Source organism: Heteronotia binoei, chromosome 11 (assembly GCF_032191835.1).
Source record: "Heteronotia binoei isolate CCM8104 ecotype False Entrance Well chromosome 11, APGP_CSIRO_Hbin_v1, whole genome shotgun sequence".
Classification (NCBI taxonomy): Eukaryota; Metazoa; Chordata; class Lepidosauria; order Squamata; family Gekkonidae; genus Heteronotia; species Heteronotia binoei.
Window position 1 is genome coordinate 64,219,556 of NC_083233.1, and position 27,577 is coordinate 64,247,132.

Below are 27,577 nucleotides of genomic sequence, written 5' to 3' on the forward strand. Positions count from 1 at the left end.
GAACTACTTTGCATATTAGGCCACAAACCCCTGATGCAGCCAATCCTCCAAGAGCTTACAGAGCTCTTAGTACAGGGACTACTGTAAGCTCCAGGAGGTTTGGCTGCATCAAGGGGGTGTGGCCTAATATGTTAAGGAGTTCCTGCTACAAAATAAAGCCCAGTACAGTGCAGGGAGAGTTTTCCCGACTAGCACCAAAAAGGTCAGAATCTGCGGACGTTCCGTCTCCTCTGCACTGCATTCACAAGTCATAAATAACCTTCCACACCACACCGCACCACCAAATACTAGAGCCAGCCCATTTCTTTCCATTCTTCCTCCAAGACAGCCATGGGAGCAGGATGTCCCTGTGACTCCCCATTCTGCTTCTTGTCAGGAGGTAAGGACAATTCAACCTGGCTTAAACATTCTGAAATTATGAACCGAAGCTGCATGACGATGGAGACATACGTAATTTAGGGCATAACCCTCTGGGAACTTCCAGCATAGCTCTTCCTCAGAGTTTGTGCGAGAGAGCATCCTTGAGGTCTGATTCTGCAGAAGCTGACTCTGAAGTGAGCCTGGTTATGTTCAGTGAGGCTTACTCCCAAGGAAGCATCAAACCAGTGGGGCTTTAGTGCACCAAATCTGCAGGATGGGGCAATTAGAGGGAAAGATGTAGGACGACACATGCATCAAACACTGTGGGAATGCTACATTTGCTAAATATTTACTTCATTTGTATGCCACCCTTGAACATATGAAGCCGCCTTACTGTTGCTGGCTCCTAAACTGAGATGGCTGTACACGACTGCACACTATAATGCATTAACCACAGCCCAGATGAAAGGTCACTTTCTCAGGACATCTCCACAACAGCGTTTTTGTGACTGCTCTTTATCAGCAGTTGACTCATTAATGCATGTTTATTGCCTGAAACGTGCTGAGGCCAGGAAGAAATTTATTTTGGAAGGGCTATCAAGAAATTTAGCTACTGTGGACACTCGTAAAATAAGATTATTTCTGAGGGGCCACAACAAAACTCGTACTGTTGATGTGGCTAATTTTTGCTTTGTTGTTATTCTTAATTCTTAAATTATGGTGTATGGCGTATTTCTAACCCATTCTCCGCAAAACTGGCTCAGAACTGTGGAGATGGAGGGTTAAAGTCAGGGGAGGTAGAATTCATGGTGTGTATCCCTCAGGCTTAATCTTTCTCCTTCAGGTATGCAGAAACAAGTGACCTGGTTTGGAGGTAGCCTGATTTTCTCCATGGATTAGGGACTGGACTAGATTTGTGGCACTTTCTCCATGGACCACCAAGAGCCACATTCACAATTACTATCAAGTCAGACAGCTACATTTACTTCTATTACTGTTTTGTACCTCAGGGAGGCTAGCAGCTTACCTATTCCTCCGGCAGCGGCTGTTACTAGGTAGGCACCACCAGCCAGAAGCCTTACCAGAGGAGGGTCTTAGCCACTTTTCTGAGATATGGAGGAAAGTGCTACAGTCACAAACAGTGCCCAAAGGAGCCACAGGTGAATCATTAAAGACCAATATGTGGTCCTGGCCCTACTGATGGACCTCCTGATGGCACCTGGTTTATTTGGCCACTGTGTGACACAGATTGTTGGCCTGATCCAACATGGCTTCTCTTATGTTCCTGAACCACTGAGTATCACTGATGGACTAGATGTGAGGGCCAGTGTTGTCTAGCGGTTAGACTAGGGTTTGGTTCCAATCCCCATTCTAGCATAGAAGCTGACTGGGTGACCTGGGCCAATCACACATACTCAACTTAACCTACCTCACAGGGTTCTTGTGAAGATAAAAACAGAGGAGAGAAGAATGATATAAACTACTTTGGGTCCTCAATCAGGAGAAAAGCGGGATATAAAATAAATAAATAAATAAGTGGCCTATGAGGCCCCTTTCAACTCTAGGACTCTCTGATTTTGCAGTCCTACCAACTGATACAAGCCCCTCAAGTTTGCTGTAGGAAGAGTGACATATGGGGTAGGGTGGGAGGCAGGCTAGAAGAAAGATGAGGGCGGATTAAGGTAGAGCCTGGAGGTCTCCCACTATTACAACCAATCTCTAGACAATAAAGATTGGTTTCCCTGAAGAAAATGGCTGATTTGGAGAGTAGACTCTATGGCAGGGGTGGTCAAATTTATTTAACATAAAAGCCATTCAGGACATGAACAGATATCACACACAAGTCTTTATTAAAACTCTTAATTTCTTTGCACCATAAGATAAAATACATATGCATGCAATTTACATGACAATGCTAGAAGGAGACTTTTTAAAAAACAAAAGCTGGGAATAACAGTCCCCATAAAACCAGCATAGGAAAAGGTTAGGGAATTATTTTTTGGCACCAGCAGAAGAAGAAAACACACATGTACCATATAAGTCAATCACTGACCACCATTTGCATCCTTATGCATCTCTCTTTGCCTTGATACCAAGGTTAGTAAATGCAGCTCCTACAAGAGCTATGAAACTAAGGAGGAACCCTGCATCATCCTCTTTAATTCCACCCCTCCTTTCAGGGGCTCCCTCGGCTCTTGCACTCTCTTTCTGTACTCTAGGTCTCTGGGCAACCTCTGTGGTGGTGAAGAAGAGCTTGCAAGCCTGCCTATTTCCCCCCTCCTTCTCAGTTTCACACACAGCAGAAATAGTTGTCTACCTATGGGTCAGCGCTCAGAGGCTGACCAAGGTCCTAATGCTATGCATGCTTACTTGAAAATAAACCTGCATTAAGTTCTTCCTTGACCTCTCTGGGAGCCTCATAAAATGTGTAAAAGAGCTGCATGTGACTCCCAAGCCGCAGTTTGACCTGCTCTATGGCATTATACCCTGCTGAGGTTGCTCCCCCTCCCCCGGGCCTGCCCTCCCCAGACTCCCCCTCCCCCCAAAAAAATCTCCAAGTATTTCTCAACCCAGAGCTGGCAAACCAATATAGCGTAGGAGTTTATAGACATTTGCAAAGCGACAAAGAAAGGTCTTTGGTCCACTGAATCATTCATGCATTCTGACAACAATATTGTTTTTCAGCTGATATCCTATTTATATACAAATGGCAACACACTACCAACATGAGCAAATAATTTATTTTTACAGATCTATAGTGCCATGATTTTATGTTCAAAGCTCTTGATCAAATATATGTGTGATTATTTCTTCTTTCCGCTGTAAATCTAAGACAGACAGATTAAAGGACACAGTTCGAGGCCCACTAATTTAGCACTGAACTCAATACAACTGGCTTTGGACTAAGCATTCGGAGGACTGACTATAAAAAACTGAAGGGACAGGAACAGCACTATTTATTAAATAGTATGCCACAGCATTTGTAATAAGGGCCATCCGTCATTTTATATTTCCTCTTCAGGAAAGATAAATCAACTTTTGGCTCCAGGAAGGAGATAATAATGGGTTTCTTACGAAAGCAGATCTGGGACAGAAAACAATCTTTAAAAGTTTGGCATCCTCTGAAGTATCAGACGCTGTTCACTGCTTATGAGTTTAGTCCAACAGCAATGTGTGTGAAGACGGCCCAATTTTAAACCTCTTTGGGATTTGAGGGGGGGGGGGGGAGAGCGGGGGCAGGCAGGAGGTTCCCATAAGCAACTTGATTGCCAGCTATTTGAAAGGCAGCTGTGAAAAAGAGGAAAACTGAAGTCAGCTTAAACAAGAAACCCAGTTCCATGCGACCATCTTTTCTGCTGGGATAACTTGCCAAGGTAAGTCAGAGCTTCCCCTTTTGGTAAAATATCAGGTGAATCTTGCCAGCAGAAACTTCAGGCTGAACGTGCCTTCAGCATGTTAGGCCCATTTGGTCATCATCTGAACCAGGGCCTCTTTGGAGTACCTGTGCTCGGGTACTGCAACTGGGGGAACAACAGTACCATGCCTCTGAGCATATGCAGAGTTCCTCATGCCCGATTCCCTGTCTGTGATCAGCAGCTGCGCATCTCAAGTTTTTTAAAGCTGCGCTTTGACGCACACCTCCCAGCAAAGAAGCCCCACAGAACTCACTGCGGCTTGCTCCTGAGTAAACATGCCCAGGGTCGGACCGCAGTTCCCAATCCCAGGCAAGGCGTTTAAGCCAAGCTGAGCCCCTCCACGCCTCTCTCGAAGTAGCTAAACCAGTCCTGCCGCAAAAAAAACCCCCATCTCCTTTCACAGGAGGGTTTTCGCCACTAGCCTTCACCACCGGTGAACTGTGCAGCTGTGTTTTGCAGGAATTCAACAGGGAAAGAATGCAATGCAATGACGGGGGGGGGGAGCTTCATCTGTTGAATGCATGCATCTAAGGCTCCTCCAAGCCAGAATCGATTCCAGCCCCCCGTCCCGCCCCCGAGCGTTTGCAGCTGGAGCGAGAAAACTGTTCCGAGTTGCTGCGTATTGACTCCGAGAGAGACCCCCGTACCTGACAGGGCCCGTGCCGTACAGTACAGCCGAGGCTCAAATCGGAAGCGTGGGCGCCGCCTCCACAGCGCCGCCATGTTGTACGGCATGAGTCGAGCCTCACGAAGACCCCTGGCACGCCAGCGCGGCACGCCTTCCTTCCTTGTCACCCGCCCGGCGACCTCTCGGGGCTGGCTACGTGAGTGCCTGATGGATATTTCTGCATCAAATAGCCCGCCTCTTTCTCCCTTGCGAAGGTTGTATCAAGAGAGAGGATGGAGCGGCCCTTGTGGAGGGAGGCGGTGAATGAGTAAGTGAAAGAGAAAGGGGAGCTCGGGAGCCCATAAAAACCCCATGGGGAGGGCACACTGCAGAGGGTTGCCAGTCTCCAGGTGGGACCTGGGAATCTCCCGGAATTACAACTGATGTGCAGACTATGATCAGTTCCCCTGGAGAAAATGACTTCTTTGGACTCTATTGTAATATACCTTGTGGAAGTCTCTCACAAACGCCACCCTCCACAGGCTCCATCACTAAAATATCCAAGTGTTTCCCTACCTGGAGTTGGCAACCTTAGGCTCAGCCCAGTAGATGGGGATATGTGAAGTGTTCGCTATGGGGAAAAAAGAGAGGAGGTTGCCCAATCTTTTTCCATGGCAGAATTCCTGGGCCTTTGATAGGCAGGAATCCAACAGGTGCAGTCCTAATCGGTGGAAGTCTAGGGTGTGGTGGCTGAGTGCAAGGGTATCAGATTTGTATGCTGAAGGTTTGAGGCTCAGCACATGAGATCTCCACTTACAAAAGTATCAGGCAACAGGTGATGTGAAAGAGACCTTGAGACCTAGGAGAGCCACTGCCAGGTAATCTGACTCAGTATAAAGTAGCATGATTTATTAAGCCCAATTGGTACAGTCTTGGCAGGTAGGAATCCAATAGATGGAGCTATTGCATTGTTCACTTCCATTGTACACTATATCAGGGGTGGCCAAACTGTGACTCGGGAGCCACATGTGGCTCTTTCACACATATTGTGTGGCTCTTGAAGTCCCCACTGCCCTGTTGGCTGGCTTGGAAAATGCATTTAAAGTTAAAGTTGCTTTTAAAGATTTCAGGTTTTCACGGCTGGTAACATCATTAGGGTTTGTAGAATCTTTCAGGATCAAGTGCCGTGTTCTACTGGAGAAAGTTTTCCTTCCAAACGTTTTGTTCTCAGCTGCAGAGAACATCCTCAGTGGCGTTGCAGCCGGAGCAGGCGCTCAGACCTTCTTGGCTGCTGTGCACTCATTGAGCCAAGAAGGTATTAGCGCCTGCTCCGGCTGCAACGCCACTGAGGATGTTCTCCGCAGCTGAGAACGAAACGTCTGGAAGGAAAACTTTCTCCAGTAGAACACGGCACTTGATCCCGAAAGATTCTACAAACCCTAATAAAGTTGCTTTCCTTCTACCTTGCTCTTCCTCCCTCTCCTCCATCAATTTTCCTTCCTTCCTTCCTTCCTTCCTTCCTTCCTTCCTTCCTTCCTTCCTTCCTTCCTTCCTTCCTTCCTTCCTTCCTTCCTTATCTGACGTTTATTCTATGTGGCTCTCAGACACCTGGCATTTATTCTATGTTGCTCTTATGTTAAGCAAATTTGGCCACCCCTGCTGTATATCTTGTACTGTGTGTACACATGGTCACTCGCATTCTCTTTCAATTTTGTGCATCGTTCATTCCATGTCCTATACTGTATGATTATATTTACATTTATCTTTTCACTCTAATCTTCTTTGAGCCTTAGTGAGGAAATAAATAAAAAAATTTGACGGGGCAGGAGCAAGATTGACATTTGAAGCATGTTGGCCTTCATTTCCTGTATATAAGACAGCTAACAACAAGTTGTTTTACAACTGGATTTACATATCATCAGCAAAGAATACTTGAGGGCAAATTCCATCTTGGATTTTGGTGTTCCAGCCCATTAAGAAGATAGACCATCTGTCACAGAATTTGTTCATCTCAACATCAGACAGGCTTTCAGCATCTTCATTGTACATTTGCTTGCTGATTTAGTTTCCTTTTTCTATTATTGTTTAAGGTTGCCATTTAAAAAAACCCTGAGTTGTTCGCTTCACTCATTTTGGGGTTAAAAAGAAACAAACAAGAGCCTAGTGGCTGTTTGAAGACGAACCATGTATGTTTTCCTGTCACGACTGCAATTGAACAAAAATGCAGAGGCGTCGCTGTAGCTGTCTGCTCCAGTCAGCCTGACAAAAGAGCCTTATAGAACCAGTCTAGTCTGATGACCTAACAAATTTATTCTGCCCACCCCCTACCGGCTCACCAAAGTTTATGCCATCGTAACTTTGTCTGTCTGGATTGAAGAAGGAGACTCCTGTTTGTTTGGCTGCAATATGATGATGATTAGAGCTGCAGAGTGGGTTTTTGTAAAAAAACCCAAACCAAACACACATTTTAATACAAATCCTTGAAACTCCTTACATTACAAAATGGGTGCCAAGAGAACATTTATCTCCCCTTCCCCAAGCCAGATTCGTAGTTGATTTGTTTTTAATATTTTAAGGATGTGTTCTTAAGCAATCACTTGCTGGCTTATGCTTTTTTAGGCATTTAGTGCTGAGAGGCTGCTAATTTTATTATCGATGGTTTATCGTGGGCGCCATTTTATGATTGCTTTTATTGCTTTTCCTATGACTGTTTTGTATCGTTTTTAATTTGGGGAGCTGCCTTGGGAGCCTTTTAGGCAGAAACTGTGCTTGTGAGAAGGGGCAGGAATCGATTTGAATAAATAAAATCCAGAAGTAAGAGGCAAATTAAGAGCACAAAACAAGCCCGATGGGATCCTGCCAAAGGTCCATTTAGCTATTTAATGTTTTTAGACTCCTGCCTGTGTTTATCATGGAATTATTACAGATGTTGTGGTACAATTGCTTTTATCACTGCTCTTGTGACTGTTTTATGTTGTTTTAATGTTGGAAGCTGCTTTTGGAGGCATCTAAGCCAAGAGTAAGGAGTAAAAATGCATTAAATAGCTAAGGAAAACAGTGGTTAAAAAGAGGATGCACGGAGTGTTTTTCCAACAATGAAGACAGTTTCAGATGAGTGGCCATGTTGGTTTTTGGCAGGCTGCAGGAACTCATTTGCATATTAGGCCACACACCCTGACAGAACCATTGTTTTGTGCAGGGCTTTTTTGTAGAAAAGCCCATCAGGAACTCATTTGCATATTAAGCCACACCCCCGACACCAAGCCAGCTGGAACTGTGTTCCTGCTTTAAAAAAAGCTCTGGTCTTCAGTAGAAGAGCAAGGTTCAAGTCTGTAAGCACCTTATAGACCAGGGGTGTCAAACATTGCCCGGGGGCCGTATCAGACCCCCGAAGGGCTCCTATCAGGCTGAGCAACTGGCTCTTTTCTGCTTCCTTCTCTGCCTCTTGCTTCTTTCTGCATCTCAGCTTGCTTTGCAAGGCTTGCTCAATTGCACATGAGCTATAGAGCAAAACCTTGATTTTCTCCATTGGTTGAGGCTCCTCCCCCTCCTGGTCCCTGGGGAAGGAAGGAAAGCGCCAGAGCTTCCTTTGCCCAGTTCCCTGGATCCCATGGGACAAATACAAAGAAAGCACCTTTAAGACCAACAAGTGCTAATGTTTTAAGCATGTTTTATTTAAAGGGTTTTTTTTTAAATCTTTGGTCATGTTTGTGTCCTTTAAAACCGTTTATATCTCTGCTACCTAATCTTAAATAGGTACACACATGGCCTGGCCCAACACAGCCCAGCCTGGCCCGACAAGGTCTCATTTATGTCAGATCCGACCCTCATAACAAATGAGTTTGACACCCCTGTATAGACTAACAAGATTTCCAGGGCATAAGCTTGTGAGAGTCAAAGCTCCCTTTGCCAGAGACAAATGTTCCTATGTGTTTCCTACTTGAATCTGAGGAAGGGAATTTTGATTTCTCACAAGCTTATACCTTGGAGATCTTTTTGGTTGTTAAAAAAGCTACTGGACTCAAATTTTGGTCTTTCCAACCATGTTGGGTGTAATCACTTCGAGAGGACCCCTCCCCCGGCTTGGAATGAAATAGGCTGGGATTCTCAGATTGAAATGTGTGACTCCCAGAGCAGTTTAAAAGCAGTTTTGGCATCTCTTTGTAAAACATTATTGTTTTTAGATGGGATTGTACCACTTCAAATTATGGCTGGGGCAGATTGAATGCTTGAAATTAATGCCCCCGGTGTGTGTGTGTGTGTGTGTGGAATACATCCAGTCTTGCAAACAGAAAAGTAACAGTCAATGAGGTAGGAGTCAAGTCGAACCTTTAGGACCAACAAAGTTTTATTTAGAATGTAAGCTTTCGTGTGTGCATGCATCAAATAGCCCGCCTCTTTCTCCCTTGCGAAGGTTGTATCAGGAGAGAGGATGGAGCGGCCCTTGTGGAGGGAGGCGGTGAATGAGTAAGTGAAAGAGAAAGGGGAGCTCGGGAGCCCATAAAAACCCCATGGGGAGGGCACACTGCAGAGGGTTGCCAGTCTCCAGGTGGGACCTGGGAATCTCCCGGAATTACAACTGATGTGCAGACAACCATGATCAGTTCCCCTGGAGAAAATGGCTTCTTTGGACTCTATTGTAATATACCTTGTGAAATGTAGAAAGCTTAGAATGTAAGCTTTTGTGTGTGCATGCACACTTCTTCATACGAGGAATCAGGTACCGCGAGCAGAGCTACATATAGCTGGTAGGCAGTGGTTTAGAATGCAAAATGGTACAAATTTGAGATCCAATGACAGAATAGTAAAATTAACAAACTGAGCAGACCTTTGGTCTGGGTAGCATGAGCATAAAACAGTAACATGTGAGAATGTCTGCTAATCACTATTGAACAATGGTTTAAGGCTAAGGGCCCTTCCTAAATATGCCAACATTCTGGAATTAATTTTTAGGAGGAAATATTAAAATGTTAAATATGTCCATCAACCGGGAGGGGGTTGTACTGGTGGATATTTTTTTCTCAAATCTCAGAGGGAACAGTCTACGCAGGTCTCCTCAGAAGTAAATCCCATGTTAGTCAGTGAAGCGTGTTCTTAGCATCGCGCCCACAGCTTGTCATATATCTCAGTCCTTCCTCTGGCAACATCGGTGAATCTCGCCTTACAACAGAGTGAAGATGAATGAACTTAAGGCTGTGCATCTGGTGCAGGTTTTGTGTACGCCTGAACAAGGGTAATGGAAAACAAGTAGGTTTGCCGGCTCTGGGTTGGGAGATACCTGGAGTTTGTGGGTGGAGTCTGTAGAGGTCAGAGTCTGAAGAGGATTCACTATAGTTTTGTATTTACCTTATATGAAATTTTGATACAAGTTCTTTTCCTTGTATATTTTGCTTTGTTTGAGGCTGGTTTTCACGGAAGCCGTGTGCTTTGGTTTCCTCTGACTTCCTAAGTCCTTTTCCTACTTTGGACTGCCAGCTGCACTCCTTAAGAAATATTGGACTTATTAGACATCAACTGTATTCTTCTATTCCACCTGGATTTTTCCTGACAAGAGTTGGCATTGAGTTGCATGGAAGAAATGGAACTGGTTTCCTGGTGTCTGTGAAAATTTTCCTTGTACTGTGAATGAGAAACTGATTGGATTCACTATAGTTTTGTACTTACATTAGATGAAATTTTGATACAATTTCTTTTCCTTGTATATTTTGCTTTGTTTGAGGCTGGTTTTTACAGAAGCTGTGTGCTTTGGGTTCCTCTGCCTCATCTGGAGGTTGGTAAAGCAAAGAACACTTGAGGATCGGCTGTCTGACATTTCAGAAAATGTTGAACAGAAAGCAATTGTTGTATAAGTGATTGCCTTTATGCCTCTATGTTTAAACTTGTGGAAATGCCAATACACAATGACTGATCAGTTATATTAGAAATGCTGAACAGGCTCTATCACTATAATGCTTTAATGTTTATAAGCTGTTGGACTGTATGCTTTATTTAATGTAAACTATCTGCATGTGTACATGCTCAGGACTCCCAAGCAAAATGGCATCAGTGTGTTCTATACAGGGCCTTTTTTTGTAGAAAAAGCCCAGCAGGGACTCATTTGCATACTAGGCCACACCCCCTGATGCAAAGCCAACTGGAACTGCGTTCCTGCTTTTTAAAAAAAGGCCTGAATCTATATATTTGCAAGAAAGATACTCTGACCAATTGCGGCTTTGCTAACACCTTGCTTAGAATACCCAGCCGGTTTTTACTCAGGTGCCCCATGGTATTCAGTGAGGTTATTCCCAAGTACACGTCCCTAGGACTGCAGCCTTATGTGGAAGTGATTCTTAGAATCATAAAGTTGGAAGGGACCTCCAGGGTCATCTTAGGAGTAAGCATGCTGTTTCCAGCTTACAAAAATGTCATCAATGTCCATAATGGCCCCAAATAAATTATGGTTATGTGCAGCGTTCCCTCTAAGCTGCAGAGTTTTGTGAGCAAAAATTCTACTTTGTGAGCTACTGGCATTAAAGTTGTGAGCTGCTGCATCAATTATTGTGCTCTGGGGCCATTTTTCCTGAGCTAGGACAAAAAGGTGTGAGCTGGAGGCTAAAACTCTGTGAGCTAGCTCATGCTAACTCGGCTTAGAGGGAACACTGGTTATGTGTACATTACGTTAATCCCTATTCTATTTTATGTGTTTGCTGTTGTTTTCCGCAGGGGGACAGGCATGCACAGTTTCCCCTCTTAAGGTGACAGTTGTCCCCTGGCAGTGGCCATTCCACCCACCCACAGTTTTTCATTTTAAAAAAAATCCGCAACTGAATGTCATTATATATCCTATATTGTATATAGCAGGCTAGACAGATCTCATCAGATCTCACAAGCTCAGCAGAATCAGAACTCCTGCTCAGTTCTGCCTCTGAGGCTGTTAAATGCATAGAAGCCAGGATGGTTTAAAAAGGGGGGGGGGAATGTGGTAACCCTGTCCCTATTGTTGCACACACTGCAAACTGTGCAAAGCACCAAGAAGGTAAAAGGCTCTAGGATTGGGACGTTCTTTATCTTCGGACAAATATTCGGCTTGCACTGCTTGTGCTCTCAACCACTTCCTGTGGTTTTGGGATGTTCCCATTCACGGCCGCGCTCTCAGTTGGCTTCCTTGAATTACTGACCGCGCCCTCAGACAATTAGAGATTTCATTTCTGTTTCAGCATGTTTTCAAGGCCAGCATTCCAAGCGTGTAGCCGTCCAGTGGCTCTGGAACAAAGGAGGGGAGAAGCAGTTTTTAAACCTGTTCTACCCAAGAGAGGCCGTATAAGTTTATAGAACAAGTTTGCTAACTTGGTGTTCCCAGGCCATTCTTTGGGATTGGCTGGCAGAGAGAAGCAGAGAGTTATATTTATCCTTGAGGTTGCAGCAAAGAAGAGAAAACCCCGTTCAGGACTCCTTCTCATCAGTAGCTGCCTGCTGAAGCCTAACATGTTGCCACCTTCCTTGCAACAATTTGGCTTTTAAGACTGCTCAGACATGCCTTCTCACAGAGGGGCAGCAGCTCTCCACTTCCGTCCTGCCTTCCCAACCAGGTGAAGGTAAGTGTCAGCCTAAGGAACAGTCTCCTTTGCTCCTGGCTACTTTTGTGATCTGCCTACACCTTCCTTGGCTTTCTATTAGTCTGATTCAGACAGACCAGGCAGTGCCCAAGTCAAGTATGAGAATTGACCTGTCTGGAAATTTTCCTTGGAGTGGTTTCAAGCAAGTCAACAACCACGCTGTGCCCATAGAGTGAAGTGTTGCTCCCATAGGCTGGCCTAGGGTTGCCAGGTCCGACTCAAGATATATCTGGGGACATTGGGGGTGGAGTCAAGAGACTCGAGTGGAGCAGGAAGCAAGATTGTGACAAGCGTAATTGAATTCTGAAGGGAGTTCTGGCCAACACATTTAAAGGGACTACATGCCTTTTAAATTCCTTCCCTCTATTTGGAAATAATGAAGGATAGGGGCACCTTCTTCTGGGGCTCATCGAATTGGACCCCCTGGTCCAATATTTTGAAAATTTGGGGTGGGGGGTATTTTGAGGAGCGGCACCAGATGCTATGCTGAAAATTTGGTGCCTCTACCTCAAAAACATGACCCCCAGACCTCAGATTCCTGCAGATCAATTCTCCATTATATCCTATGGGAATTGGTCTCCATAGGGAATAATGGAGTGCCCAGTAGACATTTCCCTCCCCTTCCCCCTGCTCTCTGATGACCCTGAAGCAGGAGGAGGGCCTCCAAACCAGGAGATCCCCTGCCCCCACCTGGGGATTAACAATTGAAGTTAAACAACTACTGTGATGAATAACATTTATTATATTTTATATATTATTTATTATAATATATTCAGCAAGCTGTTCTTTAGATGACCAGTAAATTCTAAGAGATTTTGGATTCAGGATAGGCACAGTACTGGCCTGGTTAAAATCATGCACTTAAGTGTTCTGAGCTAAAATTGCTGCATAAAGAAGGGCTTGCTCAGCATTAAAATTAATTATAAAGAAAATAGGAGCTAATGGCCATCTTAAGAACAGCTTGCTGAATATATTCATAGAGGGCTATTGGCCAGCAAACTCCGGAAGGCTTGAGCATCTGGTTAAATGAATCAGTTTGAACTGGCTCTGGTTCCTATATAAAACATACACACTTAAATGTCTTGGAGTGGTAAGTTTTTTACTGAAATAAAAACTTTAGAATTTTTAGTTCCATTCAGCTTTGTGCTATCTTTTGCTATCATTATTTTGGTTTATTCCAGAATGAGAGAAAAGATGTGGTAAGAAGAATATGAACATTTGGTTGGTACTAGTGGCTGTTAAACCTGAAAAAACATAGAAAGGCATTACTCTTGAGGAAGTCTACTGATGAAATGGGCCTATATCCGGGTGCTCATAGACCTTTTTTTTTTTTTTTTTTTGGCAATATGGGAATGTCAATATTGGACCTCTGATCCAACATTAAGTATGCAAAATTTATAATATGAAGTATTAAAATACATGAATGGATGTTTAAATTGGACCTTTATTATACCATGAACCATGCAACATTTTAAATGTGGAGCATTAAAATATATGATGGTTTTTAAATGGTTATAATAAATTTTGTTATTCATCACAGTAGTTGCTTAACTTCCGTTGTTTGTCCCATTTACTGTGATCCCTTTTCCTTGTTACATTACCTCACCTGGGGATTGGCAACTCTAGTAGAGCAGGCAGCTAATGCAGACTTTTGCTGCTGTGTTAGTTTCCTAGGGTTGCCAGCTTTGGGTTGGGAAATACCTGGAGATTTTGAGGGTGGAGCCTGGAGAGGGCTGAGCTTGGGGGGAAGGTTTCAGTGGTGTAGAACGGAGATCAGTTATAATCCCAGGAGATTTCCAGCCACCACCTGGAGGTTGGCAACCCTGCATTAGCCATCTGCTCCACTCAGATCAGCCCATGGGAGCAATGCTTCCTGGGTAATGTGTTTTGTTTCCTCTACCTTGCAGTGACTCTTCCCCACCACTGGGGGTGGTGTGGGAGTAAGGAGGACCGTAAACCGGGGTTGTTTTGATCTTTCTGCATTAGTCAATGAGCAAGCTAGAAAAGTGAAAGTTGGTAGGATAGATCATAGATACGTTTGCTGACAGGAAGGCACAAAGAAAACATTTTAAATGTTAGATGTTTGGTAAATCTGGAGAACTGAGCAATGTAAAAAGGTAAAGGTGCAAGCACTGAGTTGCTACCGATCCATGAGGTGACATCACATCATGACGTTTTCTTGACAGACTTTTTGTTACGGGAATGGAAGGCTGAGTCAGCCTTGAGGCAGCTACCTGAATCCAGCTTCCGCCGGGATCAAACTCTGGTTGTGCGCAGAGCTTGGACTGCAGTACTGCAGCTTACCACTCTGCACCACTGGACTCCTATGAGCAATGTATATGTATGCAAATGAAGTTAAATGCAAACTTGGAGGGGGAGAACAGTTAAGCTTGGAAAATATTCTGAAATATTTGCTTTGTGTGTGCCCCGCAGTTGTGGGGAGGGGACAATAATGTGCCTAACTAGATGTGGTGCTACTAGTTAGATGCCATTAAAAACAGGATTCGGTATGGCTGGGCAAAGCCACTTCCCCTATTTGAGTTCTTGTCATTGGCTTAAAATAATACCAGCAATAGAAATTTTTATTTCCAAGTACGTTGAGCAGCAACAGTATCCAATTTCAGCTCTGCAGCTTTCATTGTGGATGTTCAGTGCACACTGAGAACTTTATGTGCAGACCTGCAGTGGCTGAATACATTCGAGTTATCTTTGTTGGGTTCACCAAGGCAGACTTTGTTTGCTGCTCCCTTGTTTCTGGGGATACTGTACTGAAATATTGTTCTCGTGAATGGCTGAAGTTGCTATTCTCCATCCCAGCTAGGCTTGCCAGCCTCCAGGCGGCATCTGGAGATCTCCCCCCTATTACAGTTGATCTCCGAGACAAGTTCCTTGGAGAAAAAGGCTGCTTTGGACTCTATGGCATTATACCCTGTTGAGGACCCTCCTCAACCCAAAGCCTTCCCTCCACAGGCTCCGCCCCCATAATCTCCAGGAATTTCCCAATCCAGAGCTGGAAACCCTTAACCTCATCCCACCCTCTGACCCATCTCCAGCAGTCAAATCTCTGAATGGGGAGGAAGCTCTTCTTTCTGGTTAGGGGTCCCAACCTCCAGGCAGGGCCTGGAGATCTCCCATTTTTACAGCTGATCTCCAGCTGGTAGAGATCAGCTCCCCTGGAGAAGTGGCTGCTTCGAAGGGTAGACTCTGTGGCATTGTGCCGTGCTGAGGCTCCTCCCCTCCCCAAACCCCACCCTCTCCCAGACCCACCCCCAAAGTCTCCGGGTATTTTCCAACACAGATCTAGCAACCCCATTTCTGGTAAACAGTGCATACATCTAAATGAATGTGTATGAGTAATAAGGCAGTACAGTAGACAAGCTGTTTACAGCCATGTTTGTCCAACAGCAAAGTCCAAAAAATAGGACCAACCCAATGGCACATAACTCTTGAGCGCACTTTAAAGTTCCCCAGAACTTGTCATCAGACCAGATGTTATAAAATAAATAAAGCAGGAGAAGATATATCCTAAGCATATTTGGTTTGGTATGCAGCCTTCCATTTCATATTTCGCAGCTGCTGAGGTCTATTTTGAACAGCTGATTGCTTACTGTCAGACAGTTATGTTTATTCAGGCTATCTTTAACCCAACCAGTGCCCATCCGCTTAGCCTCTGTGAAGCTCAGGTTCTTGCAGATTACATGAAGAAGATGATGATATTGGATTTATATCCTGCCCTATACTCTGAATCTCAGAGTCTCAATCTCCTTTACCTCTCCCCCGCCCCCCCCCCCGCCCACAATAGACACCCTGTGAGGTAGGTGGGGCTGAGAGAGCTCTCCCAGAAGCTGCTCTTTCAAGGACAACTCTTGCAAGAGCTATGGCTGACCCAAGGACATCCCAGCAGCTGCAAGTGGAGGAGTGGGGAATCAAACCCATTTCTCCCAGATAAGAGTCCACACACTTAACCACTACACCACTGGCTTTTGATTGCAGCAGACAAACTGGGGTGAGGGGTGATCCTTGGCATGTGCTTCTTTTCATCTGCGAAACCTTCTTCTCCGCAGCAGCTGACAGCACTGTTCACCTCTCTTCCATTTTATCCTCTCAACAACAACCCTGTGAGGTTGTTTAGTCTGAGAATGAGTGACTGGCCCAAGATTAGCCAGCCAGCTTCCAGGGCATAGCAGGGATTTGAACCCAATGGGCACTTTCATGCTTGCCAAATAATTCAGCTTCAATCCACCTCAGCAACCGTTTGCAAATAGGTTTTGCCATTTCACACAGTAAAATGCTTCAAAGGTGGATTGAATGAGTCCAGCAAATGTTGTGAGTTATTCTTGCAAATATTTTTAAGCTCCCTTCGTCAGACATGAGTCATTGACCTGCCGAAGACCAAACCAGCTATCCTCTGAAACGGTCTTATTCAGGAGTGTCAAACATGTGACCCGGGGCCCAAATCAGGCCCCCAGAGGGCTTCTATCAGGCCCCCAAGCAACTGGCTCTTGTCTGCTTCCGTCTCCCTCTCTCTTGCTTTCTTCTGCATCTCAGCTTGCTTTGCAAGGCTTGCTCAATTGCACAGGAGCTACAGAGCAAAACCTTGATTTTCTCCATTAGTTGAGTCTCCTCCCCCTCCTGGTTCCCTAGGGAGGGAGGGAAAGAGCCAGAGCTTCCTTTGCCCAGTTCCCTGGATCTCATGGGAGAGATACAAAGAAAGCACCTTTAAGACCAACAAGTACTAATGTTTTTAGCACGTTTTATTTAAAGTGTTTTTTTTTTAAATCTTTAGTCGTGTTTGTCTGTGTCCTTTAAAAAGTTTATATCTCTGCAGTGTTACCTAATCTTAAATAGGTGCACACATGGCCCGGCCTGACATGGCCCAACCTGGCCTGACAAGGTCTCATTTAGGTCAGATCTGGCCCTCATGAGTTCAACACCCCTGATCTTATTCATGTCCACCTTCATGCAGATTTGATTGGTTGATTAACTGATTGAAGCTCTTATTATTCATCAGCTAAAATGTGTTTAATGGAAGGGTCAGCTCTGTGTTTAAGAGCTGGAAAAGGAAAAGAAACCTAAAAAGAGTAAATGTTCATGCTGTATTAATTCGAATCACGTGAAGGTGACCTGTCCAGCCATTTAATGTTAAATTCATTACTGTCTTTGGCTGAGAGAACCTTCCCAGTTCACTGTTTTGATACCCTTTTTTAGCTGGAGATGTTACAAACAGAATGGCAGGACTTCTGCTTAGCCACTGTGTTATGGCCCCTCTCCTGAGTCCTGATGTCACATCTGTCGGGTAGGGACGGTGGCTCAGTGGTAGAACATCTGCTTGGTAAGCAGAAGGTCCCAGGTTCAATGCCTGGCATCTCCAAAAAGGGGTCCAGGCAAGTAGGCATGAAAATCCTCAGCTTGAGACCCTGGAGAGCCGCTGCCAGTCTGAGAAGACAATACTGACTTTGATGGACCCAAGGGTCTGATTCAGTATAAGGCAGCTTCATCTGTTCATATGTTCATCTACTCATATATATACGGTTTCCTTCATCTGCTACTGTAATGTGTCGCTATTCACAGTTGGGTCCCACAAGCACTTCTGCAAGGATCTGTATCATGCAGGTTTGGAAGAAGTCTACTAGGGAATGTGGGCATGATTCTCTACAAGATTTGATGGTTTGATTCTCTAGGTAATATAGGGGGGATGACTCTCCACTAGTCCTCTACTAGTTCTCCACTAGGTAATGTGTGGGGTTTGGTTCTCAACTTTATTCTCCACTACGTAATACGCACGGTTGGATTCTCCACTAGTTTGTTAAGCAGTGAAAAACGCATTCAGATTTGCTAAATCAGTCTAGGAAATCGTGAGGCCTCGATTCTGTGGCTTCAGGCTTCTCTCCTCCGGTATTTATGTTGGCATCACCCCGACTGCTACCTAGGCGGAGTCCGAGCTGTCTTAAAAGCAACGTGTCCAACGGCGACAGGCTAGTGGCGAGGGGAAAAAACCCTATTCCTGTTTACGCATAAGTGTACACTGCTTGCAGTTCTGAGACAGCATTTCATACTCTCTGGAGATGTCATAATCGCAGAGTGAACAGATGTGAACCTGCATGAAGAATCCCAAGGGGTAGCAATGTGTTCTGGCTGAATCTCTTTGGTATGAGAAAGATGTCTAGCTATCAGGTTAGTCCTGGGAATGCAATTGAAGTATCATACCATGTATTGAAAGGTGGCCAGTTTCCCCATTTTGATTTTCACTCGAACCCTTGTGACAAGTTAACTTCTGAGTCTGATCGTGCACGATTTACACCTGTTAAATTCCCCCCATTAATATTAACGCACTTTTAAGTGGTATTTTTGCTTCAGCTGCATGTTGTTATTTATTGTATATTTAGAAAATGTCCATGCTGCTTCTCCAGAGACTGCATGGGGTGGCTGACAAAGTAAAAAAACAAAAAGAAAAAGCAATAAAACCATAAAAACAGCATTATAAGAATAACAAAACTAGCCAGGGGCATAAAAATAGCCTAAGCAACAATCAGTAGCCTCAAATGATAGTCATTAAATGTTCTCTAGGCTAGAAGCAGACTTTGCAAACATGTGGGGGGGGGCTTGCAAAAACCGTTCGTGAGACAAGTAGAGAGCCAGTAGATTGGGGTCTGAGAGGCTCTAGGTTCGAATCTCCACTCTGCCATGGGAACTCACTGGGTGACCTTGCATTGGTCACATACTCTCAGCCTAAACTCCCTCCAAGGTTGTGAAGGTAAAGTAAAGGCAAGGAGATCAATATAAGTCACTGTGGGTCCCCACTGGGGAGAAACGTGGCATATAAATAAAGTAAGGAAAGAAGGAAGTGGTTGTACTGATATGTCTAGTATTGGTCCTATGGGATTGTAGTTGGAAGCAACCTGGCAGCATCCTTGCTGAAGGTAAGCCAAGGTCTGGATCAGTTCAGACAGGGGACCTTCTAGGAACCTTTTTGTGTTCTGACTTGAGCTCCATAATGAAAGGAAGGTGTGATAAACCTTAATGAAATATCGTAAAAGAGAACTGTATTTCATACAACTTTCAGAGTAATACATAAATAAAAATTGCAAGCAAAATGTGTATGCCAATAAAACACCATCAACCGTCTGTCAGTCATTGCATTGGTTGAGTCTGCAGTCCTTTGCATAAATGCCAAATATGTTTTTGCTTAGTTGCAGTTAATGTAAAATTTGATCTAATTGGCCAGTAGATAATTGTTGTTTCTAATGAGACCAGTGCAGTCATTCCTCCAGCAAACTCGGGACAAGCTCCCTCTCGATTTAGCATTTGTAGTCGACAGGGAACATCTTCTTGCAGTTGCATCTCCACCAAGAAAAAAAAGTGTGACTGAAAAGTCCTATTTCTGTACCCGCCCTTCAAGGAAAGTTGACGGAATGCTGCATTCTAAGGTGTTCCTGCAGCCTCACCTGGTTTTGGATGGGCAGTGTGGTCTAGCAGTTATAGAGGGAGTCTAGGACTGGACTGGGAAGGGCTCAAGCTCAAAGCCATGAGGCTCTCTGGTCGAACTTGGGCTGGTCACTCTCCTTAAGCTTAACCTACCTCATGGGGCTAATGAGGGGACAAAATGGAGCCAAGGAGAACCACATGCATTGGAGTTCTTTCGAGGAAGGGCAGAATAAAACTGTGATTAAAGCCTATAAGGTTTTGCAGGCTCTCATTCCTATGATATTTATTTGCACCATAGGTTGGTGTAGTGGTTTGGTGTAGTGGTTAAGTGTGCGGACTCTTATCTGGGAGAACCGGGTTTGATTCCCCGCTCCTCCACTTACAGCTGCTGGAATGGCCTTGGGTTAGCCATAGCTATTGCAGGAGTTGTCCTTGAAAGGGCAGCTGCTGTGAGAGCCCTCTCAGTCCCACCCATCTCACAGGGTGTCTGTTGTGGGGGCAGAAGATAAAGGAGATTGTAAGCAGCTCTGGGTCTCTGATTCAGAGAGAAGGGTGGGGTATAAATCTGCAGTCTTCTTCTTTTTCTTCTTCTCTTCATCACACTGCTGCTGACCCTTGGACTATCACAACACGAGGCCGAGAAGAAAAAACAGAAATGTCCTTTTTGTGTTAAATATTAATCCAAGCATACTGAAGAATCGTACTGCTACAGCACCAACCCCAAATCAGACTTTTCCCTGCAGCCACTGCGGCCGGACCTGCCTGTCCCGCATTGGTCTTGTCAGCCACCAGCGAGCCTGCAGCAGACGTGGACTACTGCACCTTTCTTAAATCTTAGTTCGCGAAGTCAAGCCGAGAGAGAGAGAGATTAATCCAAGCGGCATAGAGGCTATAATAACAATTGTACCATAGAAGGTAAAGATGTTAGCTTTGTTGCCATTGTCAAGAACCAAGAACATGGAGCTGAGAATCAACTGAGTCCTGTGAAGAAAGGCTGAAGGAGCTGGGCATGTTTAGCCTGGAGAGGAGGCAGCTGAGAGGTGATATGATCACCATCTTCAAGTTCTTGAAGAGCTGTCATCTAGAGGATGGTGTGGAATTTTTTTCTGTGGCATCAGAAGGTAGGACCAGAACCAAAGGGTTGAGATTAAATCAAAAGAGTTTTCAGCTCAACATTAGGAAGAACTTCCTGACCATTAGAGCGGTTCCTCAGTGGAACAGGCTTCCTCAGAAGGTGGTGGGCTCTCCTTCCTTGGAGGTTTTTAAACAGAGGCTAGATGGCCATCTGACAGCAATGAAGATCCTGTGAATTTATTTGTGAGTTTCCTGCATTGTGCAGGGGGTTGGACTAGATGACCCCGGAGATCCCTTCCAACGCTATGATTCTATGAGAAGCAGTTAACAGAGTGTTGCCAGCACAGGAGAAAGCATGTAATGTGGTAATGGGACCTGGATTCGTGTTCTTTAGAACACAAGTTTAAATTTTTAAAATGAAGGTTAAGTTTATAGTCCTTACAGATTGTGCTTGAAAGCACCTGGGTAACTTGGGAGAACCTTGAAAGGAAGGGAGCTCTTGATTAACATTTTTCCTGGGCACAGGACCTGAATGTCTCAGGGCTGAGAATCAACATGAGAAGGAGTTAACAGGGCATTGCCAGCACAGGAGAAAGCATGTAATGTGGTCATGGGACCTTTTCTCCAACTTAAATAGCTTTTTGGTTGAAGGAAGCCTCCTTAAGCTGGAGGAAAGCTGCCTGGAGGATGGTTGGATCCAACCCAGTATGTTTATAGCAGGGGTGGGGAACCTTTTTTCTGCCAAGGGCCATTTGGATATTGAGAGCCAGTTTGGTGTGGTGGTTAAGTGTGCAGACTCTTATCTGGGAGAACCGGGTTTGATTCCCCACTCCTCCACTTGCAGCTCCTGGAATGGCTTTGGGTCAGCCATAGCTCTGGCAGAGGTTGTCCTTGAAAGGGCAGCTGCTGTGAGAGTCCTCTCAGCCCCACCCACCTCACAGGGTGTCTGTTGTGAGGGAGGGAAGATAAAGGAGATTGTGAGCCACTCTGAGATTTGAAGTGGAGGGCGGGACATAAATCCAATATCATCATCATCACAACATCGAGGGAGAATGATTCAGGCCGGCAAAATTAATGCAAATAATTGTTTTTCTATTAGAAGTAATGTAGAGAGAGCCTAGTTCAACGCACACACATGCACACGCACACTGGCCTGCCGCCCTAGGAAAATGCCTAGGTCCAGGCATATTAGACCACATCCCCTAATATTAGCATATTAGGTCACACACTCATTAGCATATTAGGCCACACCATCTGGGATAATCACATGCAAATTGAACCGATGATAGCTTGCTCCCACCCCTGCCAGCCCTCCCTCCCTTCAGCTGCTCCCAGCAGACCTTTAAAGGCACTCACATACCCCAGCAGAAGTCCTTCACAATGCCCACCAGAGATGGGGGAGGCTCGGCCCAGCAATCCCCGAGGGCCAGACCAAGTGATCTCGAGGGTCGTAAACGGCCCTCGGGCCTGACATTCCCCACCCCTGGTTTACAGGAAGGACTGTATGACTCTTAATGGTAGAACAAATGCTTTCCCTGTATAAAGTCCCAGATTCAGTCCCTGGTACTGCAAGCTGAAGAATGTTAGGTAGCAGAAGGTGGAAAAGTCCATTCTCTTTCCCAAGCCCTGGATACCTGCTGCCATTCAGAATAGACAGTGCTGAGCTGGATGGACCAGGAGTCTGACTCTGTATAGGATGGAGCTTTGTTTATTCTCACCAGGGTATGCTGCGTGTTAAGCCCTGACCTGGATGGCCCAGATTAGCTCGATCTCATCAGATCTCAGAAGCCGAGCAGGGTCAGCCCTGGACAGTATTTGGATGGGAGACCACCAAGGAAGTCTAGGGTTGCTACGCAGAGGCAAGCAATGGCCAACCACCCCTGTTCACCTCTTGCCTTGAAAACCTCATGGGGTCGCTGTAAGTCAGCTGTAAAAAAAAAAAAAAAAAGTTAACTCCCCCAACATTCTCACAAGCACGGTTTTTTTTGTAGCAGGAACTCCTTTGCATATTAGGTCACACCTCCTTGATGTAGCCAATCCTCCTGCAGCTTACAGGAGGCCCTGTAGGAAGAGCCCTGTAAGCGCTAGGAGGATTGGCTACATCGGGTGTGTGGCCTAAAATGGAAAGGAGTTCCTGCTACAAATAAAGCCCTGCCCACAAGCATATCCAACTCAACTGTACTGATTCAGCCAATGCACCCCATTATTGTCTGCATCTGTTGTGAGTGGCTCTGTGAGCCTTGGGCAAGAGTCTTTCCCAGTGGGGATTGAGCTTGGGACCTTCTGCATGCAAAGCATCCCCCCGCCCCATCATCTCAAATTTACTTCCTGATGCAACTTCGCTTGGTGCTGGAGGGAGTTAACCCCAGGATGAATTTTCCCCCTCCCCGGGCTCTGCCAGCAGCATCCTGTGCAGTAACCAAGTAACACGCAGTGCCTCGCTATACAGGTGCCAGGCGGCATCTTTCGAGGTCACTGGAAGGCAGAGCACCTTTAAGAAAGGACCACAGCAACTGGGAGCGGGGGTGGGGGGAAGAGGAGGAGCAGGGGAAGGAGGGTGACGCTGCTGCTCCTTTGAGTGGCATCGGAACCTGTTAAGCTCTCTCAGTAATGTGATCAAACGTGACCGAGGATACAGCCAGCTCTGAAACGTCTGGGAAATCCACCTCCTTGCAGGAAAAGATCGCAGCAAGCTTGCTCCCCCTTCTGCTCAGCAAGGTATACACTAGTATTTTCCTGGCTTAAAAATTTTTTTTTAAAGGAATGCCCCTGTTTAACGGGGGTCAGGGGGAATGGGGAGGGGGAACACTCCAGCTATTTCCTCCCCCCCACTCCCTGGTTTGCTTCTAACTTGCACAGGCTTGTCGTGAAACAAATCTCTGGAGAAGGGGGAAGGCTTTTTTTTTTTTAATGCATCTGTTGTTTAAATGATGACCAGTTAAAGGGATAAAACCAGATATGCAGGAGGTTTAAAGTTGAAAAAATGTAATGGGTTAGATACCTGCCATGGAATCTTGGAGGCATGCAAAAGGTCTCTATCAAGAAATAACCAAACGGTCGAGTCACTTGCGTGTCTGCCGCTACTTTAGCGGTGTTGGCTGTTTTGTTTGAACTCCTGGACTGTATCGTTAATATAGACCCTTATTACTGTTTGTGTCTTTTTGGAAGGGAGGGGGAAGCCCCTAGGCAATCTGTTCCCTTCCCAGCTGTTGCTGGAATGAAGGGTGGACATCTGTTACCCATGCAGGGACTTAATTCTTAATGCTCTGGGTTCTGCTGAAACTATTTTTCATGTACAAACAACGACAACAAAAATGTCCGCTGATTCTTAAAACCCATGCCACTTCCAAACTCATTTCCTTTCTCAAGATGGCAAGGTTTCTGCTTATTCCTCTTGCTTATTAGGAAAGAAACAGTGATGGAGAACCTTGTTTCTATTTCTGATTCCTCTGTTGATCCAAGCACTGCTTTGTTTTTCAACGATCGCGTGATCTGCACCATAAGCCGTAGGTAACCTTGCTTATGCAGCATCACGTGTGGGTAGCTGACCCGTTTTTATTTCATCTCTGTGTTCATTGGGCATCCCCCCTTGCTGACTTTTAAAACCCTGACCTGAGACAGCACTTTCAGTCATCTCTGTCAACACTCCATCAGTTTTGGCAGAATGTCAGAAAACTGCTGGGATGTCCTAGACAGCGTATTAGATCTGCAGTGAACCAGCTTGAACACTTGAACCTTTAACAGCTGAAAGCTGCAGGAGAAGACTGCAAAGTGCGAGTTTTCCAAGAAGAGTTGTCGAGTTAAAAACAGCATTTCTACAAAAGTTTGTGAGACTGCCGTACTGAATAAGTGAATGACTTGACATTTCTGTTCCTGTACTTGATTTTTCTCCTCTTTTTTCTATGGAATTGGAAGATCGGTGGGTTCTGTTGCTTGGAGATCAGGATGTTTTCAGCTGTACTAGAAGTTGTTCTAGAGCGCGTTTCCCAGCGGTGTTAAGAATGAGAGTTCCTAGAATTCTCTGTCACCCGCAAATGGAATAGGTGAACTCAGATTTTGAAACTGCTAAATGAGGAGAAGCTTATAAGTTAAACAAAGTGGTTCTGATTCAAACTTGAGATTTGTTTGAAGCTGATTTTCTTTTTTTTTTGTTGTGACGAGGAGTTCCAGGGAAGGGTGTTTACCATGCACTTTAAACCTTTCAGATCACCTGAAACACTTCATAATCTATTTGCTGGAAGCCTTTCAAATGCAGCCATGTGGTCTGGACTCGGGAGTCATTTGTTCTATTTGAAAAACACCTTGGTTATTCTTATAAGGGGCTAAGGCAGAGCAAGAGTCTAAATTTTTGTCCTTGCATTCTTCTTGAAAAGGAATCTAATTTATTTCCCTCAGTAGTTCTTGTATGTTGGATTTTTTTTTTGTCCTCAAGTCACAACTGACACGGCAGCCCTGTAGAGTTTTCAAGGTAAGAAATGTTCAGAAGTGATTTGCCATCATCACCTGTCTCTGCGTAGCAACCGTGGACTTCCTGGGTGGTCTCCCATCTAATTACTAACCAGGGCACTGCCTCTGTCTGGTGTAGTGGTTATGTGTGTGGACTCTTAACTGGGAGAACGGGGTTTGATTCCCCACTCCTCCACGTGCAGCTGCTGGAATGGCCTTGGGTCCACCATAGCTCTCATAGGAGTTGTCCTTGAAAGGGCAGCTGCTGTAAGAGCTCTCTCAGCCCCACCCACCTCACAAGGTATCTGTTGTGGGGTGGGAAGGTAAAGGGGATTGTGACTGCTCTGAGACTCCGAGATTCAGAGTATAGGGTGGGATATAAATCCAATCTCTTCTTCTTCTTCTCTGCCTAGCTTCTAGGATCTGACAATATAGGGCTATCCAAGTCAGGGCCTCGGCAGTTCCACAGATTTTCATAAGCTAGAAAGGCTACCAGAAAGTTGATTCTGACATTTATTCTTCCCTGTTGTCATCATGATGAAATTAAAATTACAAGGCTGGATTTTTTAAAAAAAATCCTAACCAGAGTTATACCCTTTAAAGTCCACTGAAGTCAAGTGGGTTTAGAAGAGTGTAACTGTCCTCAATTTCTTATTTCTTTATGGTGAAGCTGTCCTTGTGAAAAAGATTTCCAACTTAAAGAAGAAGAAATTTATTTGTAATATTAGCTGATGGTCAGAGTAAAGCTGGCTACCTGTGTTTTGGCCTGTTACATTCTCCACCTGTTTTTGGTAAATTTGGGGATTGCTGTAGCCACCTCTTCTCAGGGGTGCATTTGTTGTTGTTAATGGTCAAAATGTCTGCTGGTCTTGCCTGTTGGGTAAAACTAAAATATCCAGCAGGTTGCAAGGGGAAAGGAAGGGTTGTAATCCTGTTATCAAAGGTGGTAGGAATCTTTGTTTTTTAATAAAGCTCCAGGTGCCTTTAATGTAATTAAACTTTAAAATCTGTACATCAAACGGAAGTTACTTGAGAGACTAAGAGAGCAATTCTAAGCCGGTCTACTCAAGAGCACTACTTGAGCTTATTCAATGGGGTTTACTCCCAGGAAAAGCATTCTTAGATTTTCACTGTACATTTCCAAGGTGAGTTTGGGATTGACACATTTTCTCCACTCTTTTAATATCATTCTGTGAATATTTTTTTTCTGACCATCCTATCTTCAGAAACTTAATAGTGCATTTCCAAGGACTCTTCTAAGCTTCTTGACTTCCCTGGACTTGGAAGGATGCAGCTCTGCTTAAAACTGCTCTGTAAATTTGTAACACAGCAAAGACCACCATAGTTCACTTCAGTGCTCAGCCTGGAACCACAAGAGCTGGGTTGAATCCCTGTGGGAGCTTCTTTCCTTGCCAGGTAGCAATGGGTTAACTGGCAGTGTTCAGATTCAGTTTCTCCAGCTGTGTAACTGGAGTATATTCACGCACAAAGCATCCCAGTCTGTACAGAATACGCAGCTGCTATGTGTTCTGCGATGACACCATTGCTCAAGTTGGCAGGGGCTTCTGCAGGCGCCAACCTGCAAACGGGGAAAATCAAGGACTGCGTGGGCACGTGCCTTCTCCGCTGTGACCCCCCATCTTGTGGAATGGCCTGCCCGAGGAGGTTGGGAAAGCTTCTGCTCTCTTGGCTTCCCGTAAACCAAGGCTTTTTTTTGGTAGCAGGAACTCCTTTGCATATTAGGCTACACCCCCCTGATGTAGCCAATCCTCCAAGAGTTTACAGTAGGCCCTGTAATAAGAGCCCTGTAAGCGCTTGAAGGATTGGCTGCATAAGAAAGGTGTGGCCTAATATGCAAAGGAGTTCCTGCTACGAAAAAGCTCTGCCACAAAGTATGGAAACCTGAACTATTCAAGCGGGCTTTTCTACACAGGGAATAGGGTTGTGCTGTACAAAATTCAAATACGCAAACTCAGTTGGCTAAATGATTAGGAACTGTGGTCTGTACCTCTGCATATAGCTTATTGTAAGTAAGATCCTATTATGTAATGTCTATATTGATTAAATGCCAGATGAATATTTGTGTGATGCCTTAGTTTAGTTTAGTTGTGCAGAGTGTTAAAGCTGCAGTACTGCAGTCCTAAGCTCTGCTCATGACCTGAGTTCGATCCCCGGTGGAAGCTGGGTTTTCAGGTAGCCGGCTCGAGGTTGACTCAACCTTCCATCTTTCTGAGGTCGGAAAAATTAGTACCCAGCTTGCTGGGGGGAAAGTGTAGATGACTGGGGAAGGCAATGGCAAACCACCTCGTAAAAGTCTGCTGTGAAAATGTTGTGAAAGCAACGTCACCCCAGAGTCAGAAATGACTGGTGCTTGCACAGGGGACCTTTCCTTTCCTTTCCCTTAGTTTCTTTCTGGTGGTTCCAGACTTCTAGAATCCCAATGCACTAGTTATTGCGTGTTCCATTTTGTCAATTGTATAGACTCTATGCAATCCGCCTGGAGGCCCTGTGAGAAAGGAAAGAAAAGGAAAGGTCCCCTGTGCAAGCACCAGTCGTTTCCGACTCTGGGGTGATGTTGCTTTCACAACATTTTCACTGCAGACTTTTTACGGGGTGGTTTGCCATTGCCTTCCCCAGTCTTTTACACTTTTCCT

General features: G+C 45.0%; 2 protein-coding genes across 5 annotated transcripts in view; one reads left to right on the forward strand and one right to left on the reverse strand.

Moving 5' to 3' along the window:
* The window catches only part of TXNRD2 (thioredoxin reductase 2), a 70,676-nt gene extending 66,129 nt beyond the window's left edge, over positions 1 to 4,547 (reverse strand). Inside the window, exon 1 of the mRNA XM_060248943.1 lies at positions 4,424 to 4,547. Within this exon, the coding sequence (XP_060104926.1) occupies positions 4,424 to 4,511 (88 nt within the window). The 5' untranslated portion in view covers positions 4,512 to 4,547. The remainder of the gene's footprint in view (positions 1 to 4,423) is intronic.
* Positions 359 to 27,577, forward strand: part of COMT (catechol-O-methyltransferase) — a 48,946-nt gene continuing 21,727 nt past the window's right edge. Inside the window, exon 1 of one of the 4 annotated variants that reach the window (XM_060248947.1) lies at positions 359 to 379. The gene's annotated coding sequence lies outside the window, so the exon portion shown is untranslated. Of the gene's footprint in view, positions 380 to 4,516; positions 4,712 to 8,758; positions 8,851 to 23,061; positions 23,196 to 27,577 lie in introns of those variants that run through there. The other 3 variants (XM_060248944.1, XM_060248945.1, XM_060248946.1) reach the window with 3 other exon arrangements.